General features: G+C 44.8%; 1 protein-coding gene across 1 annotated transcript; it reads left to right on the top strand.

Moving 5' to 3' along the window:
• Positions 1-4,652: 4,652 nt before the first annotated feature.
• On the top strand, positions 4,653-18,492 carry tnxba (tenascin XBa). Its single transcript, XM_080749881.1, has 15 exons — positions 4,653-4,899; positions 6,832-8,049; positions 8,197-8,328; positions 8,461-9,534; positions 9,708-9,830; positions 10,329-10,472; positions 11,015-11,134; positions 11,926-12,081; positions 12,734-12,846; positions 14,041-14,173; positions 15,018-15,169; positions 15,709-15,805; positions 16,262-16,423; positions 16,961-17,124; positions 17,868-18,492. Exons 2-15 carry the CDS (start codon positions 6,960-6,962, stop codon positions 17,964-17,966), a joined length of 3,759 nt encoding a protein of 1,252 aa, XP_080606007.1. The 5' UTR covers positions 4,653-4,899; positions 6,832-6,959; the 3' UTR covers positions 17,967-18,492.
• The last annotated feature ends 495 nt before the right edge of the window (positions 18,493-18,987 follow it).

Genomic DNA, 18,987 nt, shown 5'->3' with positions numbered 1-18,987 from the left:
TTTTAAACCTACACTTGCACGTTATGTATTACAGAGCAGATCTACAAGTTCACTACGTGTCGCTATGCGAGGCTCGTGACCTTTCAAGGGACGTCGCAGGTGATAAAAGTGAAATATTTGGAATATCTGTGAAACATTTAAAGGAGAATTCCGGACTAGCCATTTTTATCTGGTGTTATATTATTCCAGAACGGTCTGTACATTGTATTTATTAATTTTTCATCTCAAGTCCATCGTCAGCTCCGACTGCGATCGTTGGGAATGCTAAATCACTTATTTGTATCGCTCGACAATTCCTTTTCCTTGTTTAAATCTGTCCTGCATAATGGCGGTGACGTATCCACAGTGTTGTCAATAATGGGCTGCTGCAAAAAATGCCTTCGACTCACCTCCGGTCAGAGGTGGGTGGGATAAAAAGAAATTGCCTTTTTTTCGGGGTGGGAAGCTGGGCGGGGAGGGTGATACGGCCTGTGGCGGCACCATGACATGTCAGCAGGGAGTGTTGGGTGGGAGGACGTAGGATAAAGGCTCTATGTCCTCCCGGTGGGGGCTGTGGTGGAAATTCAGATCAATCAATAATCAATGAGAAGATGAGGAGACAAGACAATGTATTAGGCGATGGTGGTTATGCAATATCATGGACAGAAGTACGATTAACACTCGGTCAGTGCAAAGTAGTTCTGCCAAGAATAATGGTCAGACACTAGAGTTATACTGTATGGCTCCAAGGCCTTTGGGACGAGCTGTATAGGCTTTACCAAAACACTAGCTCAGTCCTAGTGAGACACCTAGACTCTTACAAGCTTTCCAGTATCAATGAGATAAGAATAAGAACTAGATATTAATATAATCAATGAACACATGATCTACTCTATAACGTCACACATAATCAATCATGATAATATATAATCTACTACAGGGCAGTGTCAGTAGCAGTGGCAACACAGACTTGTACTTGTGTGTGCGGAGGAATTAATTGCCATAACGGGGTAAATAAATACTAATACATTTTAAAAAAGAAAGAAAGAAAACCCAAAGTCGCTCATAATAAGCAGACATGGCAAGCGCTCCCTAAGAGCCTGGCCTGAGATGCTTCTAGGTGGAGTTACAGAGTGACAGGTGGCCTCATATATGGCGACCAGAGCCAAGCAAAATGCTGCGCTCACATACCCTTCCTTCTCAACACGGGGTCTGGGCAGGGACCCCCATGGGGTCCTTGAGTGGGTTCCAGGGGGTCCCCCACATCATGGTAGTTGGGAACCAAATGGACCCTCACGTTTGGTTCCATTTGTACAGATGGTGCATTTACAGTAAAGGCCCTTTACAGAGATTGTTCATTACATTCACCCATTCACACACATTCACACACCGATGGCGGAGGAAACCATGCAAGGCACTAACTTGCTCATTGGGAGCAACTAGGGGTTGAGAGTCTTGCTCAAGGAATCATCAACACTAACTCTGGGGGAGCCCGGGATCGAACTGGGATCCCTTTGGGAACAACTCTCTACCCCTGAGCCACTGCCGCCCCAGAGTTACACTGGGGGATATTGCAGTGTACCGTAGATCAGGGTCCCAGGGATAATAAGAAAAAATAAATTGTATCAAATGGGGGTCTGTGGCCTAATGCATAGAAAACTGTGGGTCCTGGAAATGAAAAGAGCAGAGAATCACTGCTTCATTCCTGTAGATTCAGTGGATGCTAAAGATACATACAGTATGTATACAGCATACAGGTATAGATAGACCTAAAGACACTCATTATAATGAGAAGGAGGCAACATGAGGTTGGGGGCCGGGCAGTGGGCTCTGGGGCTGAGCAGAGTGGAACAGGCCCCGGCTTATAGTGCCTGTATTATTCTAATCTGTGAAGCCAAGTCCAACGTAAGCAACGCGGAGGAGCGACCATCACTTTAATCACAGGCTCACTCAAAGCCCCCACTGTTTCAGCCTTTACCATTAGACTTCTCATTAAATCTGAATCAATAAAGGGGGCAGGCCAGTCCGCTGCCTTCAACATCACACTTCTATGGTTCAGGAGACCTTAGCCGACACCGTCAGCGCGTCACAAGTTCGTCACTTTTTTCCCCCTGTGTAAGCAACTTTTATCCCTGTGGTTAGCGGTGCTTGTAAATGGTCTATTATTGGGCTTACACGAGGACGGGAAGACGCATACTTAAACCTTCTCCCCGTCATGATTCTTCATACAGTATACAGTACCTAGATTTCTATTTCCACCCCAGTGCCCAATAATAATGGCATGTCATGCTTATGTCAAAATGATGACAACGAAACACATATATGCTTTTGACAATAAACATGAGCAGTTGATAAAGGAACCCAAATTTCGAATATCCGGGGATTAATCCTCCATTATTCTCAGCTATAAGTACAGATCATTCTTCCGTATTATAGCTTCTGTGAATTGTGGCTAAGAGACTGAAACGAGTGTGACCGAACCGCGCTGAAATCTGTGTAACGCGTAACGTTCTGTATCGTGACTGTCGGAGGTTTGACAGCCGCTATTTTTTTTTCTTCTCCAAAAGGCCAAAGCAGGGTCAGCGGTGTGATGGTGGTCCTTCCGTGGTGTGTAGCGAGGGGGTGGGAGTGGGAGGCAGAGAGGGCGGAGCCGCTCCTACAGGCCACCACCACACGGAGGCGCTAACGAGACGGGACCACCCACTCTGAATGTCCGCAGGCGAGTGACAAGTGCTCTTTGTGCCGTTTCATCTCAGCGTGAAGTGGAGTGTACCTGCATGGCACGGCACTCACATCTCAGACCCATGCGAGATGCACTCCTTATTGCACTACCTTATCAGGCCTGTAGGAGACATGATAGGACACATTGTTTTCCAGTATTTTTCCACTTTCTAGCGCGGGTCACAAAGTTTACGGGGGGTGCTGGGGCAGGCAGCCTTCTGTCAACAGCTGCGTGGCTGGAAATCAAACGCGATGAAAAGATACATGAAAGTAAATAAAGCAAAAACACACCGAAGAAAGACTATAAATGAAGCCGGCTCTGCTGTACAGCGTTCTGGAGAACGTTTGGACAGGTGAGAGGTGTGAGCGTTCGCGCGAAAAGGTGCGTGCACGGCATGGGCACATCTGTGCATGCATAACGCGTGTTTGGACACGTGCGTGCGTGCGCGCATAGCGTACGTGTCAGTGTCCATGTGGGCTGGCACATGTTTTCAGGGTTGAGTGCCCGGTGTGTGTGTGTGTGTGTGTGTGTGCGTGTGTGCGCGCGCGTGTGTGTGTGTGTGTGTGTGCGCGCGCGTGTGTGTGTGTGTGTGTGTGTGTGTGTGTGTGTGTGTGTGTGTGTGTGTGTGTGTGTGTGTGTGTGTGTGTGTGTGTGTGTGTGTGTGTGTGTGTGTGTGTGTGTGTGTGTGTATGTGAGCAGAGTGTACTGATCTTCATGTGGTCTACAAAAGGTGGGCCGGTGGGTGGCCGGTGGGAGTCGCAACGCCCTGCATAGAGCATCCGTTAGAGGCCGCTGGATATTTGGTCACTTACATAACTCCCACGTAGTTACATCTCATTAGCCCCGACAAACAGCCGATTCATACGGAGAGAGGTTCCTGTCCAGCCGCGCAGGGCCGCGGTGAATACCTGCGGTGTGGAGCTATGCGTTCCAGCTGAATCACGCTTCGCAGACTAAGGGCTTTATTCAACGAAAGGGCAAGCTGGCCCTCTCTAGGTGTTAGTCACGTAACTCCCGACCGATACAGGCCGTACCCACGGTGGATTCATGCTGTTCCCTTCGTGTTCGTGTTCTGTGACAAAACATCGTCGAGTGAAACACGCATGCATGTCATGCAGCTTCTTCTTTTTTTTTGAGAGAGAAAGAGAATGTGACATTCCACAAACATTACACTGAGCAAAATTTGTCCTAAATGTTACATAACAGAACGGGTCTACAGGCTCACAATGTGAGCCCTTCTGGGCTTGTAGATCTGCTATTTTGGGCTGAGAATTTATAGGTTTACTCTGAGTTTCTTGCTCAGGGGCACTTTGAAAGCCATGGATTTTTAACCAGCGGCCTTCTGGTTAATTCCCAGACAGACTCGTTATACCCACTCAGCTATGACTGCTCATTTTACGAAACACTATTGACTCTAAACAGACAAATCATTCATGTTAACAGCGAATCTCTGCTTTGAGAATTACAATCATCCAACTGATCAATTATTGATTATTTACACCAGTGTTCTGCCAAAAAACACAATACTCCCCAGTGAAGTTTAAAGGAGTAGTTCACCCCAAAATGACTTTTTTTCTATTGATTAGTCACGCCATGGAGACTAGAGTTCAATAATATTTTTAGTTTTTTGTCGCATTCCTAAGACAAAAATGTGATAACAATAAATGTACCCCCATTCGTTCCGGAATCCGGAATCAATGGGGGTAAATTTACTCGAATCAAATGTTTGTCTTAGGAATGTGCATGGCATGAGTAATCAATGGAAAAAAAGTCATTTTGCGGGTGAACTACTCCTTTAAGAACAAACAAACGATCTATGCTGTAAATCACAGCTGCGGATTACTTCGGGACAGAGTGCTAATCTATGCAGAAATGCCACTGTTCTTACCTGTCCAATACAAATATTTTCTGCGGTGGATGCATGCATGCATGCAGCCTCCACAAGTTGGGAACGGGTAGGGGAGGAGGAGGAGGAGGAGGAGAAGGAGGAGAAGAGGGGGGTCCTTAAGTAGGAGCAGACTTTATCACTCGCCTCCTTTCTAGTGGTGGTCCTTTCTCCTCCTCTCCTCTCCTCTGCTCTCCTCGTCAGCCTCCAGCACCTCTACCAGAGCTGTCCCTGACAGATGGAGGGAGAAACGTGCAGATAGACAGAAAGACAAGCAATCAGTCAAGAGGAGGGAAAACAATCCTTTATCCAGGTGAGTTATTGATCATTTAATTTAAACAATACAGTATGTGTTGTACAGTAAGGCAGATCAACTGAGTCAATGCACTGATGGACAGTAGTTACACAGTATAAATTCCCCCTCCCCGTTAAATGGAACTCAGATGAACAAATGGATGAATCAACACTGAGGATTTACTATGTAGTGTATATTGTACAGTATATTGCTTGACATTGTTATTATCAGCACAGCTGGAATCTGTGGCCAGATAACTGAGTGATGTTTTGGAGAAATGAAGACAAAATAGACAGATGTGAATAACACATTAGTAAGTATCTCCTGTGAGGAGAGGGGACAATAATTTCCAACAACAAGTAGAATCCAGTTTTATTCATCCAAAAGTACTGTTGCTATGCACTGATGAATTTAAATGCACCATAGCTTTAGCTTTTCATAACTGGATGCGAGGTAATGATCTTTATAGTTTTATGTTTGTTGAAATATGTTATTTCAGCAATTGTAACTTTGACTTTATATTTTCATTATTTATATGTCGTTTATTTTTCACATTCCATTTTCCAATCACTGTGGTAGTTTGTCCATGTCCAGCAGTAAAGCAAAGCAGCGGGTGACTGGCTGTAATTCAGCCATAAAACCGAATTAGCCACGAAGCCCAATTAACACAAACAAACAAACAACCCCCTGCGTGGGCTCAGAAAATATTTGCTGGCTAAGATGTTTGGAGTTCCTTCATGGATCTCCAACATACTACCTTGATTTATTTAATTCCCTGGGAGATTTAAGGGCCGAGAGGGCAACATATTTCTCCTAGCGGTTTTCATGATATGCGGGTGCAGGAGGATTATGTAACTGTAGGTCTGTATAGTCAAAGACATACAGTGTCCCAGCGGTGCATACAGTACGGCTCTGTTAGCACTCTGCTCACTCTGTCTCCTGATGGCCAACAGCCTCTCCACAGAACAGGCACCATGCAGCCACCTCTCTCCTTCCTGCCTGGCCCTCTCCATTTCCAGAGACTTTTCTAAATATCTTTTATGTACTGGATGTATTTTTTATAGGTATAAATAATAGCAGATTGGCAATTCTTCCACATTTGCCGAATGGCGAGGTATAAAGGGCATCAGTGGTTAAAGGAGTAGTTCACCCCTAAATTGACTTGTTTCCCATTGATTACTCATGCCATGGAGACTTGAGTTCAATAATATTTATTCGCATTTGTCGATTCCTAAGACAATAATTTGATTACGATAAATGTACCCCCATTGATTCTGGATGGGGACCCAAATGCATTTGGGAATCAATGGGGGGTAATTTTGGGGGTACATTTACTATAATACATTTTTTTTGTTTTAGGAATGCGACAAATACGAATAAATATTATTGAACTCAAGTCTCCATGGCATGAGTAATCAATAGAAAGAAAGTCATTTTGGGGGTGAACTACTCCTTTAATGTCTCACTAAGGTTTCATTGACCCTGCCATTAAATTAAAATCCACCGTTGACTTGGGCACAATATTGTATTCAATTTTGACTTTTATAAATGTTTTGAGTTCAGTCAGATAAATTATGGCCCCAAAGCAATATAAGGGCTTGCACAGCAATTACTGTACTACAGCCAAAACATTTAGGCATTTTATTCTTTACCTGATACAGCAATTTGATATACTGTACATCACCTCCTACAACAACATCAGTGGTTCATTTCAGCAGCTGCTTTCAAGAATGTGCTTTTAATAAATACTGATGAGCTTGATGTATAACGTGGGACCAACATTGTGGTTTGCTCTCTTAGAGATATCCATTGTTTACAGCTGTGTTTTATACAGTATATCAATGGCATCTGAGGTGCGTGAATACCTCCTCATCAGGGCTTGTAGTAAAAGTGAAGTAATCATCTGAACGGCGATTAATCTTCTACTTCTTGTTTTTTTGTTTTTCCTAGGAAAGGACCTAACCTCCTGGTCTCTGACAAGTAGAGGGAGGAGTTCATACTATTCCTACAGCACACTGTACATACACACATCCTCCACAAGGCTGTTCCGTCTCAGGTTTACGACTGGCCCGGTAAAGATGTTGTTTACTCTAGGCCTTCTCCTCCTGCTCACCCCATTCCCCTCCCTTCAAAGCCCGGCCAATGAAAGGAGAAACTCCACAGGAAGTGACATGGCCAAACCCAACGTCGCTCTCACCCTCACTAAACCAAAAACCACTGTTGCTCTTGCCAGACAGAGCCCTCGGGCCACCCCGAAGCCAAACATCGGTAATCAGACCGTTGCAGCCACCCCGGCCACCAACCAAAAACCTCCAGTGGTTAACGCTGCAAAGACCACCAAAAGCAAGCCCATGGCAGCGGTGATTCAGACCGCTCTCTCAAAGCCTGCAGCGACCAGCGGCCCGAAGACCGTCAAAGACAAGAACACTCCCACAGTGGTCCAGACCGTTCTCTCCACTCCTTCCAAGGCTGCCACGGCAAGCGGCACTGCAACCATCAAAGACAAAGCCAGCCAGACGGCTGCCACCAAGTCCCCTGCAACCGACGAAACAAAGACTAACAAAGACAAAGCCAGCCAGACGGCTGCCACCAAGTCCCCTGCAACCGACGAGACAAAGACTAACAAAGGCCAGACGGCTGCCACCAAGTCCCCTGCAACCGATGAAACAAAGACTAACAAAGACAAAGCCAGCCAGACAGCTGCCGCCAAGTCCCCTGCAACCGACGAAACAAAGACCAACAAAGACAAGCCCGTCAGTCAGACCCTGACCAAGCCCGACACAAAAGTTCAGACTGTCCCGTCGACCACCGCAAAGCCTGCCGCCAAAGACAAGGTTCAGACTGTCCCATCGACCACCGCCAAGCCTGCCGCCACTACAAGTACCGCCACAGTCAAAGACAAGGCCACCACCTCCTCCACCAACCAGACTGCGGCAGCCAAAGACAAGCCGGCTCCAGTCCAGCCCATCCAGGTGGTGATCAGTGGCTTTGACCCCAGCCAGACCAAGGAGCAGGAGATCAAGCTGAAGCCTGGTGCTCCCCTGGTCCTGACGCATAAGATCAGCCTGGTGCCTGGATCCTGCACCGGGAGCTGCTTGGTGGAGATGGCCGCGCTCAAAGGACGCGTGGCAAGGCTCGAGAAAGAGATGTCCAGCCTCAAGATGAAATGTACAATGTGTTTTTTATTTATTGATGGTTTAATTAGTAAATACGCATACATACATTACAGATGAGGGTTTATGACTGACATGATCCACAACACTCTTTGGTTCATAAGCAACCTCTCTAATGGAGTTTCTTTTTATCTGTGCCAAGGTCCGTGCTCACTCAACTGTCCAAATGAGTGCAGTGCCAATGGCAGATGTGACAAGGGGAAATGCGTCTGCCAGCAGGGATTCCTAGGTCCAGACTGCAGTAAATGCGCCCCTGGAGTCGACTGTAACAAGAGTAAGTGTCCGTTTGTAGCTTACAAATGCAATTGAACATGGTAGAGCCAGAGAGGGCTACTAGACAGGTTTCTGTGCCTTTACATAATCCCATGTATCTTCTTCTCCCAACCTCTGCTCTGTTCAATTCCAGGAAGTGCTAAAGAGAAGGTAACCGTGGATTCCATGACACTGCAGGCGAACCAAGAAAGCAACGCCATCAGGGATGCCACACAGAAGAAGGACCAGAAGAAGGCTACAGAGGTCGACACTAAACAGAAAGTAGCCACACATGTAAAAGTGGGTCTCGTTAAAACACAAGCAAACCAGGGAGCCTCCGTTATCAAAACAACTGTTAAAGATTCTGCAAGTGGCAAAACAACCCTCCGCCCGACTGTTGGCCAGGTTCTCCTGAAACACGAGGGCAGAAAGCACGAGGAGGCCCGCAAAGGCAAAACCACAGTCCTGACTTCAAAAACTTTTTCCAAGACCGACGTCAAGCTAGTTAAAGAGGCAGCTGCAGACAAAGCCAATGCCAGAACCAGCCAACCACAAGACCAGCCTCAAATCAACGTGACTCAGAGCACGGTGAAGAAATCCAATGGTACGGCTAAAGTCCTGACCATTCTGACCAAGGTTACCGCAGCGTCCAACAACAAGACCAGAGCAGGGAAAGAGGCCTTTGAACAGTCCACCTTGGCTGAGAAGACAGCTCCTGGGAAAGGGAAAGGCGTGCAGAGAAGTCAGTATATGGTGAACGTGAGCCACACAGAAGCTGCAGGCGACACCATCAAGAGGGCACCAGCGACTGGCCTCGGCTCCGTCAAGGTCACAAACATCACGTCCTACACCTTCACCCTGACGTGGGCCGCCCCGCAGGGCATGTTCAACTCCTTCACCGTCAACAGAAGGGAGTACAGAGCAGAGGGCGAGGAAGAGGAAGAAGACGAAGAAGAGGAGGTCGAGGAAGGACTTCTTGACGACAAGGCCAAGAACGCCACCGACCTCCTGGTACACGGCGGCGACGGCAGCAACGCCACCGCTTCCACCACTAAAGTTCCCGCCACCAGAGGCAAAGCCGAGAGCAAGAGATTCTCCGTGATCGTTCCCGGAACCGAGCGCTCCGTGGAGTTCACTTCCCTCCGTCCGCTCACCCGCTATTCTCTGCACGTATTCGGCGTTGGCACCACGCGAAGGTCCAAGATTCACAGAGTGACCGTTATGACAGGTAATCATAGTCAACGCAAAGCAAATAGAGGTGGTTCATAAAAGTTAATCTTATAAAAAACTACTTTCAGACTTACTTAGCATTGGTTCCTTCCTGTACAAGTTCACGAAGACTATGTAATGTTGAATCTGCTCTAGTTCATACTGCCTTCATTTCTCTCTTTCTCACACCAGGACCTGAGCCTGCCACAGAGCTTGTGTTCAGCAATGTGACAGAGTCTTCTCTGGCTGTCTCCTGGACCAAACCAAAGACCACACTTACAGGCTTCAAGATCACCTACACTCACTCTGTCACAGGTCTGTCACAATTGACAACACTGGTCACAACTACCTCATACCTACGGTATATGAGCCCAGCCTTGTTTGGAACATCACTCTCCACAATAGCTCAGAGATGAGGTTCTGCTGCGTCCAGCCCCGGCGGAGGTTGCGCACGGCGGAAGTCACAGAAAGTAAAATTTAAGTGAGCGAGCAGAGCTGACACCTGTGGTCCGGGGTTGAATCGGAAAACATGGATCAGGCTGACTAAATAAGCTATGTAAACGGTTGTTTCGGACTACAGTACCTTTACTTTTTGGATTTCGATGTGCGGAAAAGGGTAATAATCTGTGCCTTCCCAGAGATCTCAGAGTTTAGCTATTGTGGAAAGAGAGGTTCCAAATGGGGCTAAATGAATCTCTGGCTGACATTTCTACTCCCTGCCAGCATTGACCACATTACTTAAGAGTACATTTTTTAATTTATTGCAGTAAGTCGCTTATTGGTGATGTTTGTGCAAATCGCCCAACCATGCAGGCCAAAGCGGCTTTGTGAACGTGGACCCCCAGCAGTCCCATGTGGTTCTGTCCCAGCTGTCTGCCGGAGCCTCCTACATGGTCAGCGTCACCGTCACACAGGGCAAGATCCAGAGCGATGCCCTCACCTCCACCATCACCACAGGTAGGCCCACATACAGTATACACACAGCCAACTGCACTTGTGTTTGACTCCAAATCCCCTCCAGGGATCATTTCATGTCTAATCATTTCATCAGCTTACCTTAGTGTGCCTTATGGTCTCTTTTATGTACTTTCCCATGGCCATTTGGCTTTAGCTCAGTCAGAGATGTTCAGAAAGAAAATAAGGGGTGGCCAAAAAAAGTTATCATTTAAAAAATACGACCTCTCCCGTTTTCAATCTTCATATAACTGGTCCTCATGATATAAAGAAATTGTGATAAAATATGTAAAGAATGAATGAAAATATAAATGTGAATGTTCGCCTACAATGACATGCCCTAAATAGGGGCACTGGGTTGAAAGTGTTTAACTTACTTTTTGGGGGTATAGAACTTGCCCCTGTATTGGTAAATGAGCGCACACAAAGTATTGACGGCACACCAACGTTCCCCTGCACACAATTAGAGAACCACTGGTCTAGATGAACAGTGACACGCATGGAAGAACTTGAAGATAATAACCTGTCATGTGTCCTGCTTGCAGTGCCCGCCCCACCAACTCTTCTCCAGGTGGTGAACATCACAGACACCAGGGCTGTGCTGCAATGGACCCCCAGTCTGGGGAAGGTGGACCGCTTCATCATCAGCTACGAGTCCTCAAAGAGTGAGTGAAGCGTTTTGGTGACATCCCACAATCCTAGCACTATTCCAACCTTAATCCAGAAATGCCTTCAAATAACCTTGGAAAGGCTAATGACTAACGTTTGCTCCATCTCACAACGGACTGAAAATAGCCGGAAGGTCGGCTATTTTCAGTCCGTTGTGAGCTACACTACATTTCAAAGACAAATATTGTGCCTTATTTGACTTCAATGAGAGAGAGAAACAAAATGTTTTATTGCTGATGATTGAATGGAATAGGCCTAAAACATTTTGGAAATTAGACCTTAACAGTAAACACATAAGATTAGCCCCCCCATGGAGTCTATACGCCGATGGTGGCAGTGCAGATGAACCTCCTTCTTAACTCTAGATGATTGAGACAAGGTGGAGTTGGGGATGGAGGTGGGTTGCTTGTTGGGTTGCTGAAAAGAGATTGACTTGAGAAGCTTGAGAAAGGGTCAGTGGCACTGATATTTAACTGAGTCCAATTGCCTGACTGGCTGACTGCAGATTGGCTAGAAGTGCTCACACTTGAGCTGTGAATGACAACATAGATCTTCCTTATTGAATTTACACTTAGAGCTACAGTACTTGTCTAGGAAAGGGAAAAGTACATTGTGAATCAACATCAAGCCCTATTTCAAATAAGGAAAATAGCCGACCTACAGTACAAGCTCACAGGGCGTTGTGAGTTCGGCAGGCAACACCCATTGTTCAATGGAAATATGTGTTTTGAGATTTACCTATTTCTTGTGTTTTGTTTTGTTTTCTCCCTCCCCACACTCTCTGCAGCCCCCAACGTGACGGTGACGGTGATGGTGTCTGGGGCCTCGGTGGAACACCACCTGAAAGGGCTGCAGAGAGGTACTCTGTACACCGTCAAAGCCCTGAGCCAGAAGGACAGCCTGCAGAGCACCTCCATCTCCACCACCTTCACCACTGCTAACGGTGAACAAACAACAACAAACATGACTTTTATTGTGGGCCTGTAGTAGCGGGCTGATTTGAAAGCTTATTCATATTGTGTTGCAAGACCCTTTAAAGATGTGTCAGATACAACCCTGAGCTGAAATCCCATGTACATGTACAGCTGACAGCTGAAATCAGGTCAAGTTTGTCTCTAGATGTCACGGTTTGTAGAGGATCGGGCATACACTGTGGTGCATGATGTTCTCAGGGGACCCAGACTCTTTAAGTGGCCTCAAAGGCAGTTCTCCCATGACAAAGGACAACGTGGAAAAACTTGGAGAAAACAATCTGAGTTTAATTAACTGCTTCATATTGTGTTCTTTATGAGTACAGGTAATAGTTGAACTAAAGGTGGTTGCACACCGCTGCGTTTTTCGGGCCGAATATCGGGGTGAATTTCGGAGCGCGTGAATAAAAAAATCAACCTCACGTTATGTCAGTCACGTTTGCACACTGCCGCCCGTTTCGCGCACCACTCGGTCCCTTGCTCTCTCTATCTCTCTCTCTCTCCTTGCCCTGAAAAACGCATTTTGCAACGAAAAACGCAGCAGTGTGCAACCAGCTTAAGTGCTTCATATTGTGTTCTTCATGACTAATAGTTTAACTAACTGCTTCATATTGTGTCCCACAGCGGTTAAAGCCAGCGAGGTGTCTGCTCGCTCTGCGGTGATCTCATGGAAAGCCCCTGCTGTTCCTTTCCACAGCTACCGAGTGACGTACCAGGTAGCAGGAGAGGAGGCCAAGGTCAGAGAGTCATCTGAACATTCACACTTATCCTTGGTTTGTTCTCCAGTTGAGGGTCGAAAACAGTAGCATGTGAGGGGACAAATTAGAGTTTTTTCATGATTCTGAATCCATTGCAAGTATTTGATTTGCACGAAAAACATTATGGCCCCACAGAACTATGGTTGAGTGATGAGTCATCACTTTTCACAGTTTTGTGAGAGGCGTTTTTACGATTTTTTTAGTGCATGTTATTACACACCTTTTCTTGTAAACGATTTAGTTGGCAGATTTGTCAAAAATGCCCTTTTAGGGCTACTACATGGCTTATTGCAGTTCAGACACTATACTGTAACTGTAGCAGTTCCCTCGCTCTGCCAGGAGAGGGTGAAAATGGACTTAAAATCTATTCTAGGGGTCTTCAATGTTTTCAGGCCAAGGACCCCTTAGTTGAGAGAGAGATGAAGCAGGGACCCCCACAACCTATTCATAGATTCCATAGCGTTTCATTGTTTGACAGCACAATCATCAGCGTATTTTGGATTCATGTTAATTTGTGTTTTCAGATATTTAACCACTTGAACCGTCAATACTTAATAAACTTGACCTTTCACTTTGTACTTAGTCTGCTCTTTTTCCTCTCTACACCAAACCTCTTTGCCAAAAATAGCAGATCTACAAGCTCACAACGCCTCGCTCTGCGAGGCGTTGTGAGCTTGTAGATCTGCTATTTTTGTTCCAGAATATTGACGCTAGGGTTCAAGTGGTTAATCTACTGTAAAAAGGAGAAACAAAATTTCTATCATAAAAAGATTTGGAGGACCCCCTGTAGTAACTCTGAGGACCCCCTAGGGGTCCCGGACCCCCTGTTGAAGACCCCTGATCTATTCTATTGTAGATTTTATTTGTTTGGAAACAAGATGTATTGGTGGGTACTGTACTGTTCTGTACTGTACTGTACTGTACTGTACTGTACTGTACTGTACTGTACTGTAGGTATGTTTGTCTATTTATCTGTGTGTGTGTGTGTGTGTGTGTCTGTCTGTCTGTCTGTCTGTCTGTCTGTCTGTCTGTATGTGTGTGTGTGTGTGTGTGTGTGTGTGTGTGTGTGTGTGTGTGTGTGTGTGTGTGTGTGTGTGTGTGTGTGTGTGTGTGTGTGTGTGTGTGTGTGTGTGTGTGTGTGTGTGTGTGTGCATGCGTGCATGTGTGGTTCAGGAGGTGACCTTGGAGTCCACCATCACAGAGTATAAGCTGACAGGTCTGTTTGCCATGTCAAAGTACTTTGTTCTGGTCCAAGGAGAGAGAGATGGACACTACACCTCCATCATCACCACAGAGTTCATCACAGGTACAGCGTTACAACAACTAGTGTTTTCTAAAGCCTAAAATGTGTTATTTTTGACAAGTTACATTTTTATTTTCATCTCTACGCCCCAAAACACGTATCTGTTCCAGCCAGTGTTGCCACATCCACTTATTATAAGCAGCTTTGGGGCGTGTTTTTCTTTCTATTAGCTTGTAAATATTGGTTGCATTTTTTGCCTATTTGGCATTGTCTCCTAATGTTGGCTAAACCAGTGGTTCTCAAACATGTCAAGGACCCCCAGATTAATGTGCAATTTCCTTGTAAACCGATCTGAAAACATTTTGAAAACATTGCAGATCTACAAGCTCTGCTATTTTCAAATAGAGAGAAAAAAAAGACCATTACTGCATCAAAAGTAATCAACAAACTATATACTTTAAAAACTGGTCAAACATTGGTCACATTGTCAAATAATATAAGAAAGAGGTAAAACCTTTGAAAATACCCGATCTACAAGCTCACAAAGAAGATTTTTAGAAGATCCCCAGTCCAAATATGATTATTTTAGTGGGTCCCCAGTCCAAATATGATTATTTTAGTGGGTCTCCAGTCCAAATATGATTATTTTAGTGGGTCCCCAGTCCAAATATGATTATTTTAGTGGGTCTCCAGTCCAAATATGATTATTTTAGTGGGTCCCCAGTCCAAATATGATTATTTTAGTGGGTCTCCAGTCCAAATATGATTATTTTAGTGGGTCCCCAGTCCAAATATGATTATTTTAGTGGGTCTCCAGTCCAAATATGATTATTTTAGCAGGGTCACGGCCTGTACAGGCTGAGAACCACTGCTCTAACTTACCGTTAAACCAACTGTCATGTTGCAGGGAAGCTGCGTTTCCCCTTCCCCGCGGAGTGTGCTCAGGAGCTGCTGAATGGAGCGCTGCAGTCCGGGGAGGTGGACATCTACCCGTCCGGCAGAGAGGGGGGTCCCGTCAGGGTCTACTGCGACATGGAGACCGACGGAGGCGGCTGGACGGTGAGAGAGCTAGGGTTCCCAAACTCTACAGGGTGCGACCTCCCCCCAAAATATTAACTGGGGACCCGCCAAGATAGTCATATTTGAACTGGGGCCCTCCATAATTTGAACTGGGGACCACGAAAAATAATCATATCTAAACTGGTGACCCCCCCACCCTGACAAACGCTCGTTATTGTAGGAGTTGAGACATTACATTTAGTTTGGTTTGATTCCACAGATGAATATTGTGAAAATAGTCTAGCAGTTGATTTGCACTGCAATGTAATGTGAGCTTGCAAATCAGCTATTTTCTAAATGTCTGCCTCTTTCTTATTTACGATTTGACAATTTGGCCAATTTGTTTTTAAAAAGTCCTTAAATTGTAACTTTAGAAATAGGCAGCTATCCTAAAAAATATTCAAAGCGCTGCTTCTAAAAAGCAAGTTTCCCAACATGAACAGTGCCATCCAAAACAAGATTTACCTATGTTATCGTTGATAAGGGGCATGTTTAGTTTGCAGAGTGTCTTAATTTGTTGTGTTGTGATCATCATCTAGGTGTTCCAGAGAAGGATGAACGGAAAAACAGATTTCTACAGAACCTGGAGTGAATACAGCACTGGCTTTGGAAACATCAGTGAAGAGTTCTGGCTCGGTAAAGATGGGGGCTCGTCCCGATTCTTATTACATCCTTTGCTAAAAAGAAAAGAAAAAAGAAAGCCTGTAAATGATGAAGTACAGTAACAGCTAAATGATTGACAGGAACCAAATGGCTCCTTATGGTTGTATAACTCTCAGAGCGTACAAATGTATTCAAATGGACCCGTACAGGTCAATTTGATTACATTATGCTCTCAGAGTTAAATTTGCAGGATCCACTCCTGTTAACAGTGTTTCCTACAGTCATTCCACAAGATAATTCAATTCAATGATAATGATAATGAGCTTTATTTATCATAGCACTTTTCATACAGCGAAATACAGCAACACAGTGGTTCCCAAACTTTTCAGTTAAAGATAGATTAGACTTTTGCTCGGGACCCAAACTAGTGAAGATAGCAGATCTACAAGCAGAGCATTCAAGTCAGTTTGTTCTCCATTCCACCACCAGGAAACGAACTGCTGCACAACCTGACCACCAGGGGCGCTGTGAGTCTGAGGGTGGACATGACGTCTGGACCGGACACTGCCTACGCTCACTACGCCAACTTCTCTGTGGACTCAGAGGAGAATCAGTACACCCTCACGCTCTCCGGCTACACTGGAACAGCAGGTGCAGTTATATTATAACGTCTGTCCTCCTAGCGCGGCTTGTAACATTCAGCTAACACAGGGAAGCTGAGAGAACCCTCGCTAAATACCCCAGGACAAAGATCCACTCGTCTCCCTTCTGGCCCCCAGACTGTGGAATAAACTCCCCAATGCAATTAGAACAGCAGACTCACTCCCTAGCTTCCGCCGCGTCTGCTAAATGCCTAAATTGAAAATTGTACTTTTGATAAAGGCCTTTACACACCAGGGCCATACTCAACTGCTAAATACTCCCCACCGAATGTTAAGAATCAAACCTATTCATATACAGTAGTCGATGACTCATTTATACATATACAAATTACGTTTAATATTAGTATTTTGTGTGAATATACTCTCACACAAATATATGTTCAGATGAATTGATCTCGAAAAGTAGGTTTTGTTTACTATTGGATAAAAGGAGAATTCTGCATGTGCGTGTATAATTCACACCCTCCCTGAAGTCTGATCATTTCCTTTGTAAGAAACAAACAGTTTCCATGTCGCTGTGCTGTAGGTGATTCTATGAAGTACCACAACGGGCGTCCGTTCTCCACCAAGGACAAGGACCCCGACCCTCTGGGCATCCACTGTTCCCGGGCCTACATGGGTGGCTGGTGGTACAAGAACTGCTACAAGACCAACCTCAACGGCCTCTACGGCATGAACAGCAACAATCAGGTACACAGAAGGGTCCATTTGGTTCCATTTGTACTCTCAGAGATAAATTAACATTGATTTTGCAATATAAATAGGGGTTTCCTTGAAATTAGAATGTTTCAGATTCACTGCTAGAGCCTTAAATACCTTCTCTTATGGGGGTCCCTGGTGTATCTTTTCAAATGGGGGTCCACGGGCTAATACGTGTGAACTGCAGGAGGAGATAAGACAAAGCACTAGTATGCCACAATTTAAATATAAATATTAAAAAAGTATTTTTATGTACAGAAATGAGGAGGGAATTTGAAATTGTTAATTATGGAAAGGATGCTGAAGTCACGGTATGTGAAGTTCAAATGTGTGTGTTGATCTATTTGTTTTTTGTTTTAATATAGGCCTATAGTATATATTTAGCATACGATTTGTGTTAACACTGTATAAAACTGATATGAAGGGGTAGGATATTATAAGCATCAGCTTCTTCCTACTCCTTTTCGAACACATTTATGATTTATTGTTTATTGAGATGATCTGAATTGTTTTTACATTATATTTTTACTATTGTTTTTACTGTGACCTTTTATTGTATGATGTTCGAAATAAACAGAAAGAAAGAAAGAAAGAAAGAAAGAAAGAAAGAAAGAAAGAAAGAAAGAAAGAAAGAAAGTCAATTTAGAGGTTCCTTGACATGAAAAGGTTTGAGAACCACTGTGGTACGTTATCTCCAAATGATAATTCCCCCACTGTTTTGTGTCCCGACGCAGGGTGTGGTCTGGATAGACTGGAAGGGCAAAGACTCGTCCATCCCCTTCACCGAGATGAAGATCAGACCAGCCGGCTTCTCCCCCGCAACCCACGGCTAAAAGAATGTTACTTTCCCCATCCGTATGACCTCTCCAGCCCTGAAAAACAAAACAAATTGTTTGTTTGAGAAACAAGGAGGAATCAGGACCCCGGGAAGTCCAGAGGAGAGGAGATCAGATCACACATCTCACTTTCCAGATGAACTTGTGCACGTGCATGTGTGTGTGTGTGTGTGTGTATGTGTGTGTGTCTGTGTGTGTGCGTGTGTGTGTGCGTGTGTGTGCAGGTTTCTGACGTCTGTAAAAGACAGCTCGGTCGCGGCGAGTCCTTATACGAAAGTGCCGACAGTTTCTGTTCTGTTGTCGTTTGTCCTCACGCATCATCATCAGCTGTGTTTTTAAGACATGTAACAAAGAGTGAGATATTCTTTTTTTGATTGTGACATTTTGGATTGTATTGTTCTCTTCCGTCCGACCCTTCCATCTCTGCACACTCTCTAACACCTCTGTTAGGCCGTCAAGGTATATGATGCCACCCCACTACTACTGTCATTAAGATTATGCACTGTCTCACTCGATTGGAATAAATGTGGCTTAAGTGGGTCTCAAGTGTGCTTTTTCTTGTTCAATAAAATACCCAAGTTTGATTCAAAAAATGTACGAATCCAACACACTGGGGACACACTAGAAAGAAAGAAGGAGACAAATGGGATAGGATGTCTAAGCCCCTTTTCGACTGCAGCTTTAGCACCACACCACACCACACTACACCACACCACACCACACCGCACCACATACAAATATCGACATCTTCCATTACACAAAAGTACCCCTATCGGTAAGAAACAAATTTACCCTTTTAACTGTGATTATAATATAATATCAATTTGTATTACAACTATCCTAAATTATAATACACTATAATGGATTAATGTATTACCATGATAATTATAATACACTATAATAGATTATAATAGTGGTTATAACACAATATACTATTATCATGTATTACAACTATATCCTGGTGGTCAAAATGAAAAGTCAGTGAGTGATCAGTCATTATGAAGTGTTTGGCCCTGTT

This window comes from Nannobrachium achirus (assembly GCF_963921795.1).
Source record: "Nannobrachium achirus genome assembly, chromosome: 2".
Taxonomy (NCBI): Eukaryota; Metazoa; Chordata; class Actinopteri; order Myctophiformes; family Myctophidae; genus Nannobrachium; species Nannobrachium achirus.
This window is presented reverse-complemented; position numbering and strand designations above follow the sequence as displayed.

Excerpts from the sequence above, each read along its gene's own strand:
- tnxba (XM_080749881.1), top strand. The coding sequence starts at position 6,960 with ATGTTGTTTACTCTAGGCCTTCTCCTCCTGCTCACCCCATTCCCCTCC. Across the intron at positions 8,050-8,196 it reads GTCCAGCCTCAAGATGAAAT|GTCCGTGCTCACTCAACTGT; the intron begins GTACAATGTGTT and ends ATCTGTGCCAAG. Across the intron at positions 17,125-17,867 it reads GCATGAACAGCAACAATCAG|GGTGTGGTCTGGATAGACTG; the intron begins GTACACAGAAGG and ends GTCCCGACGCAG.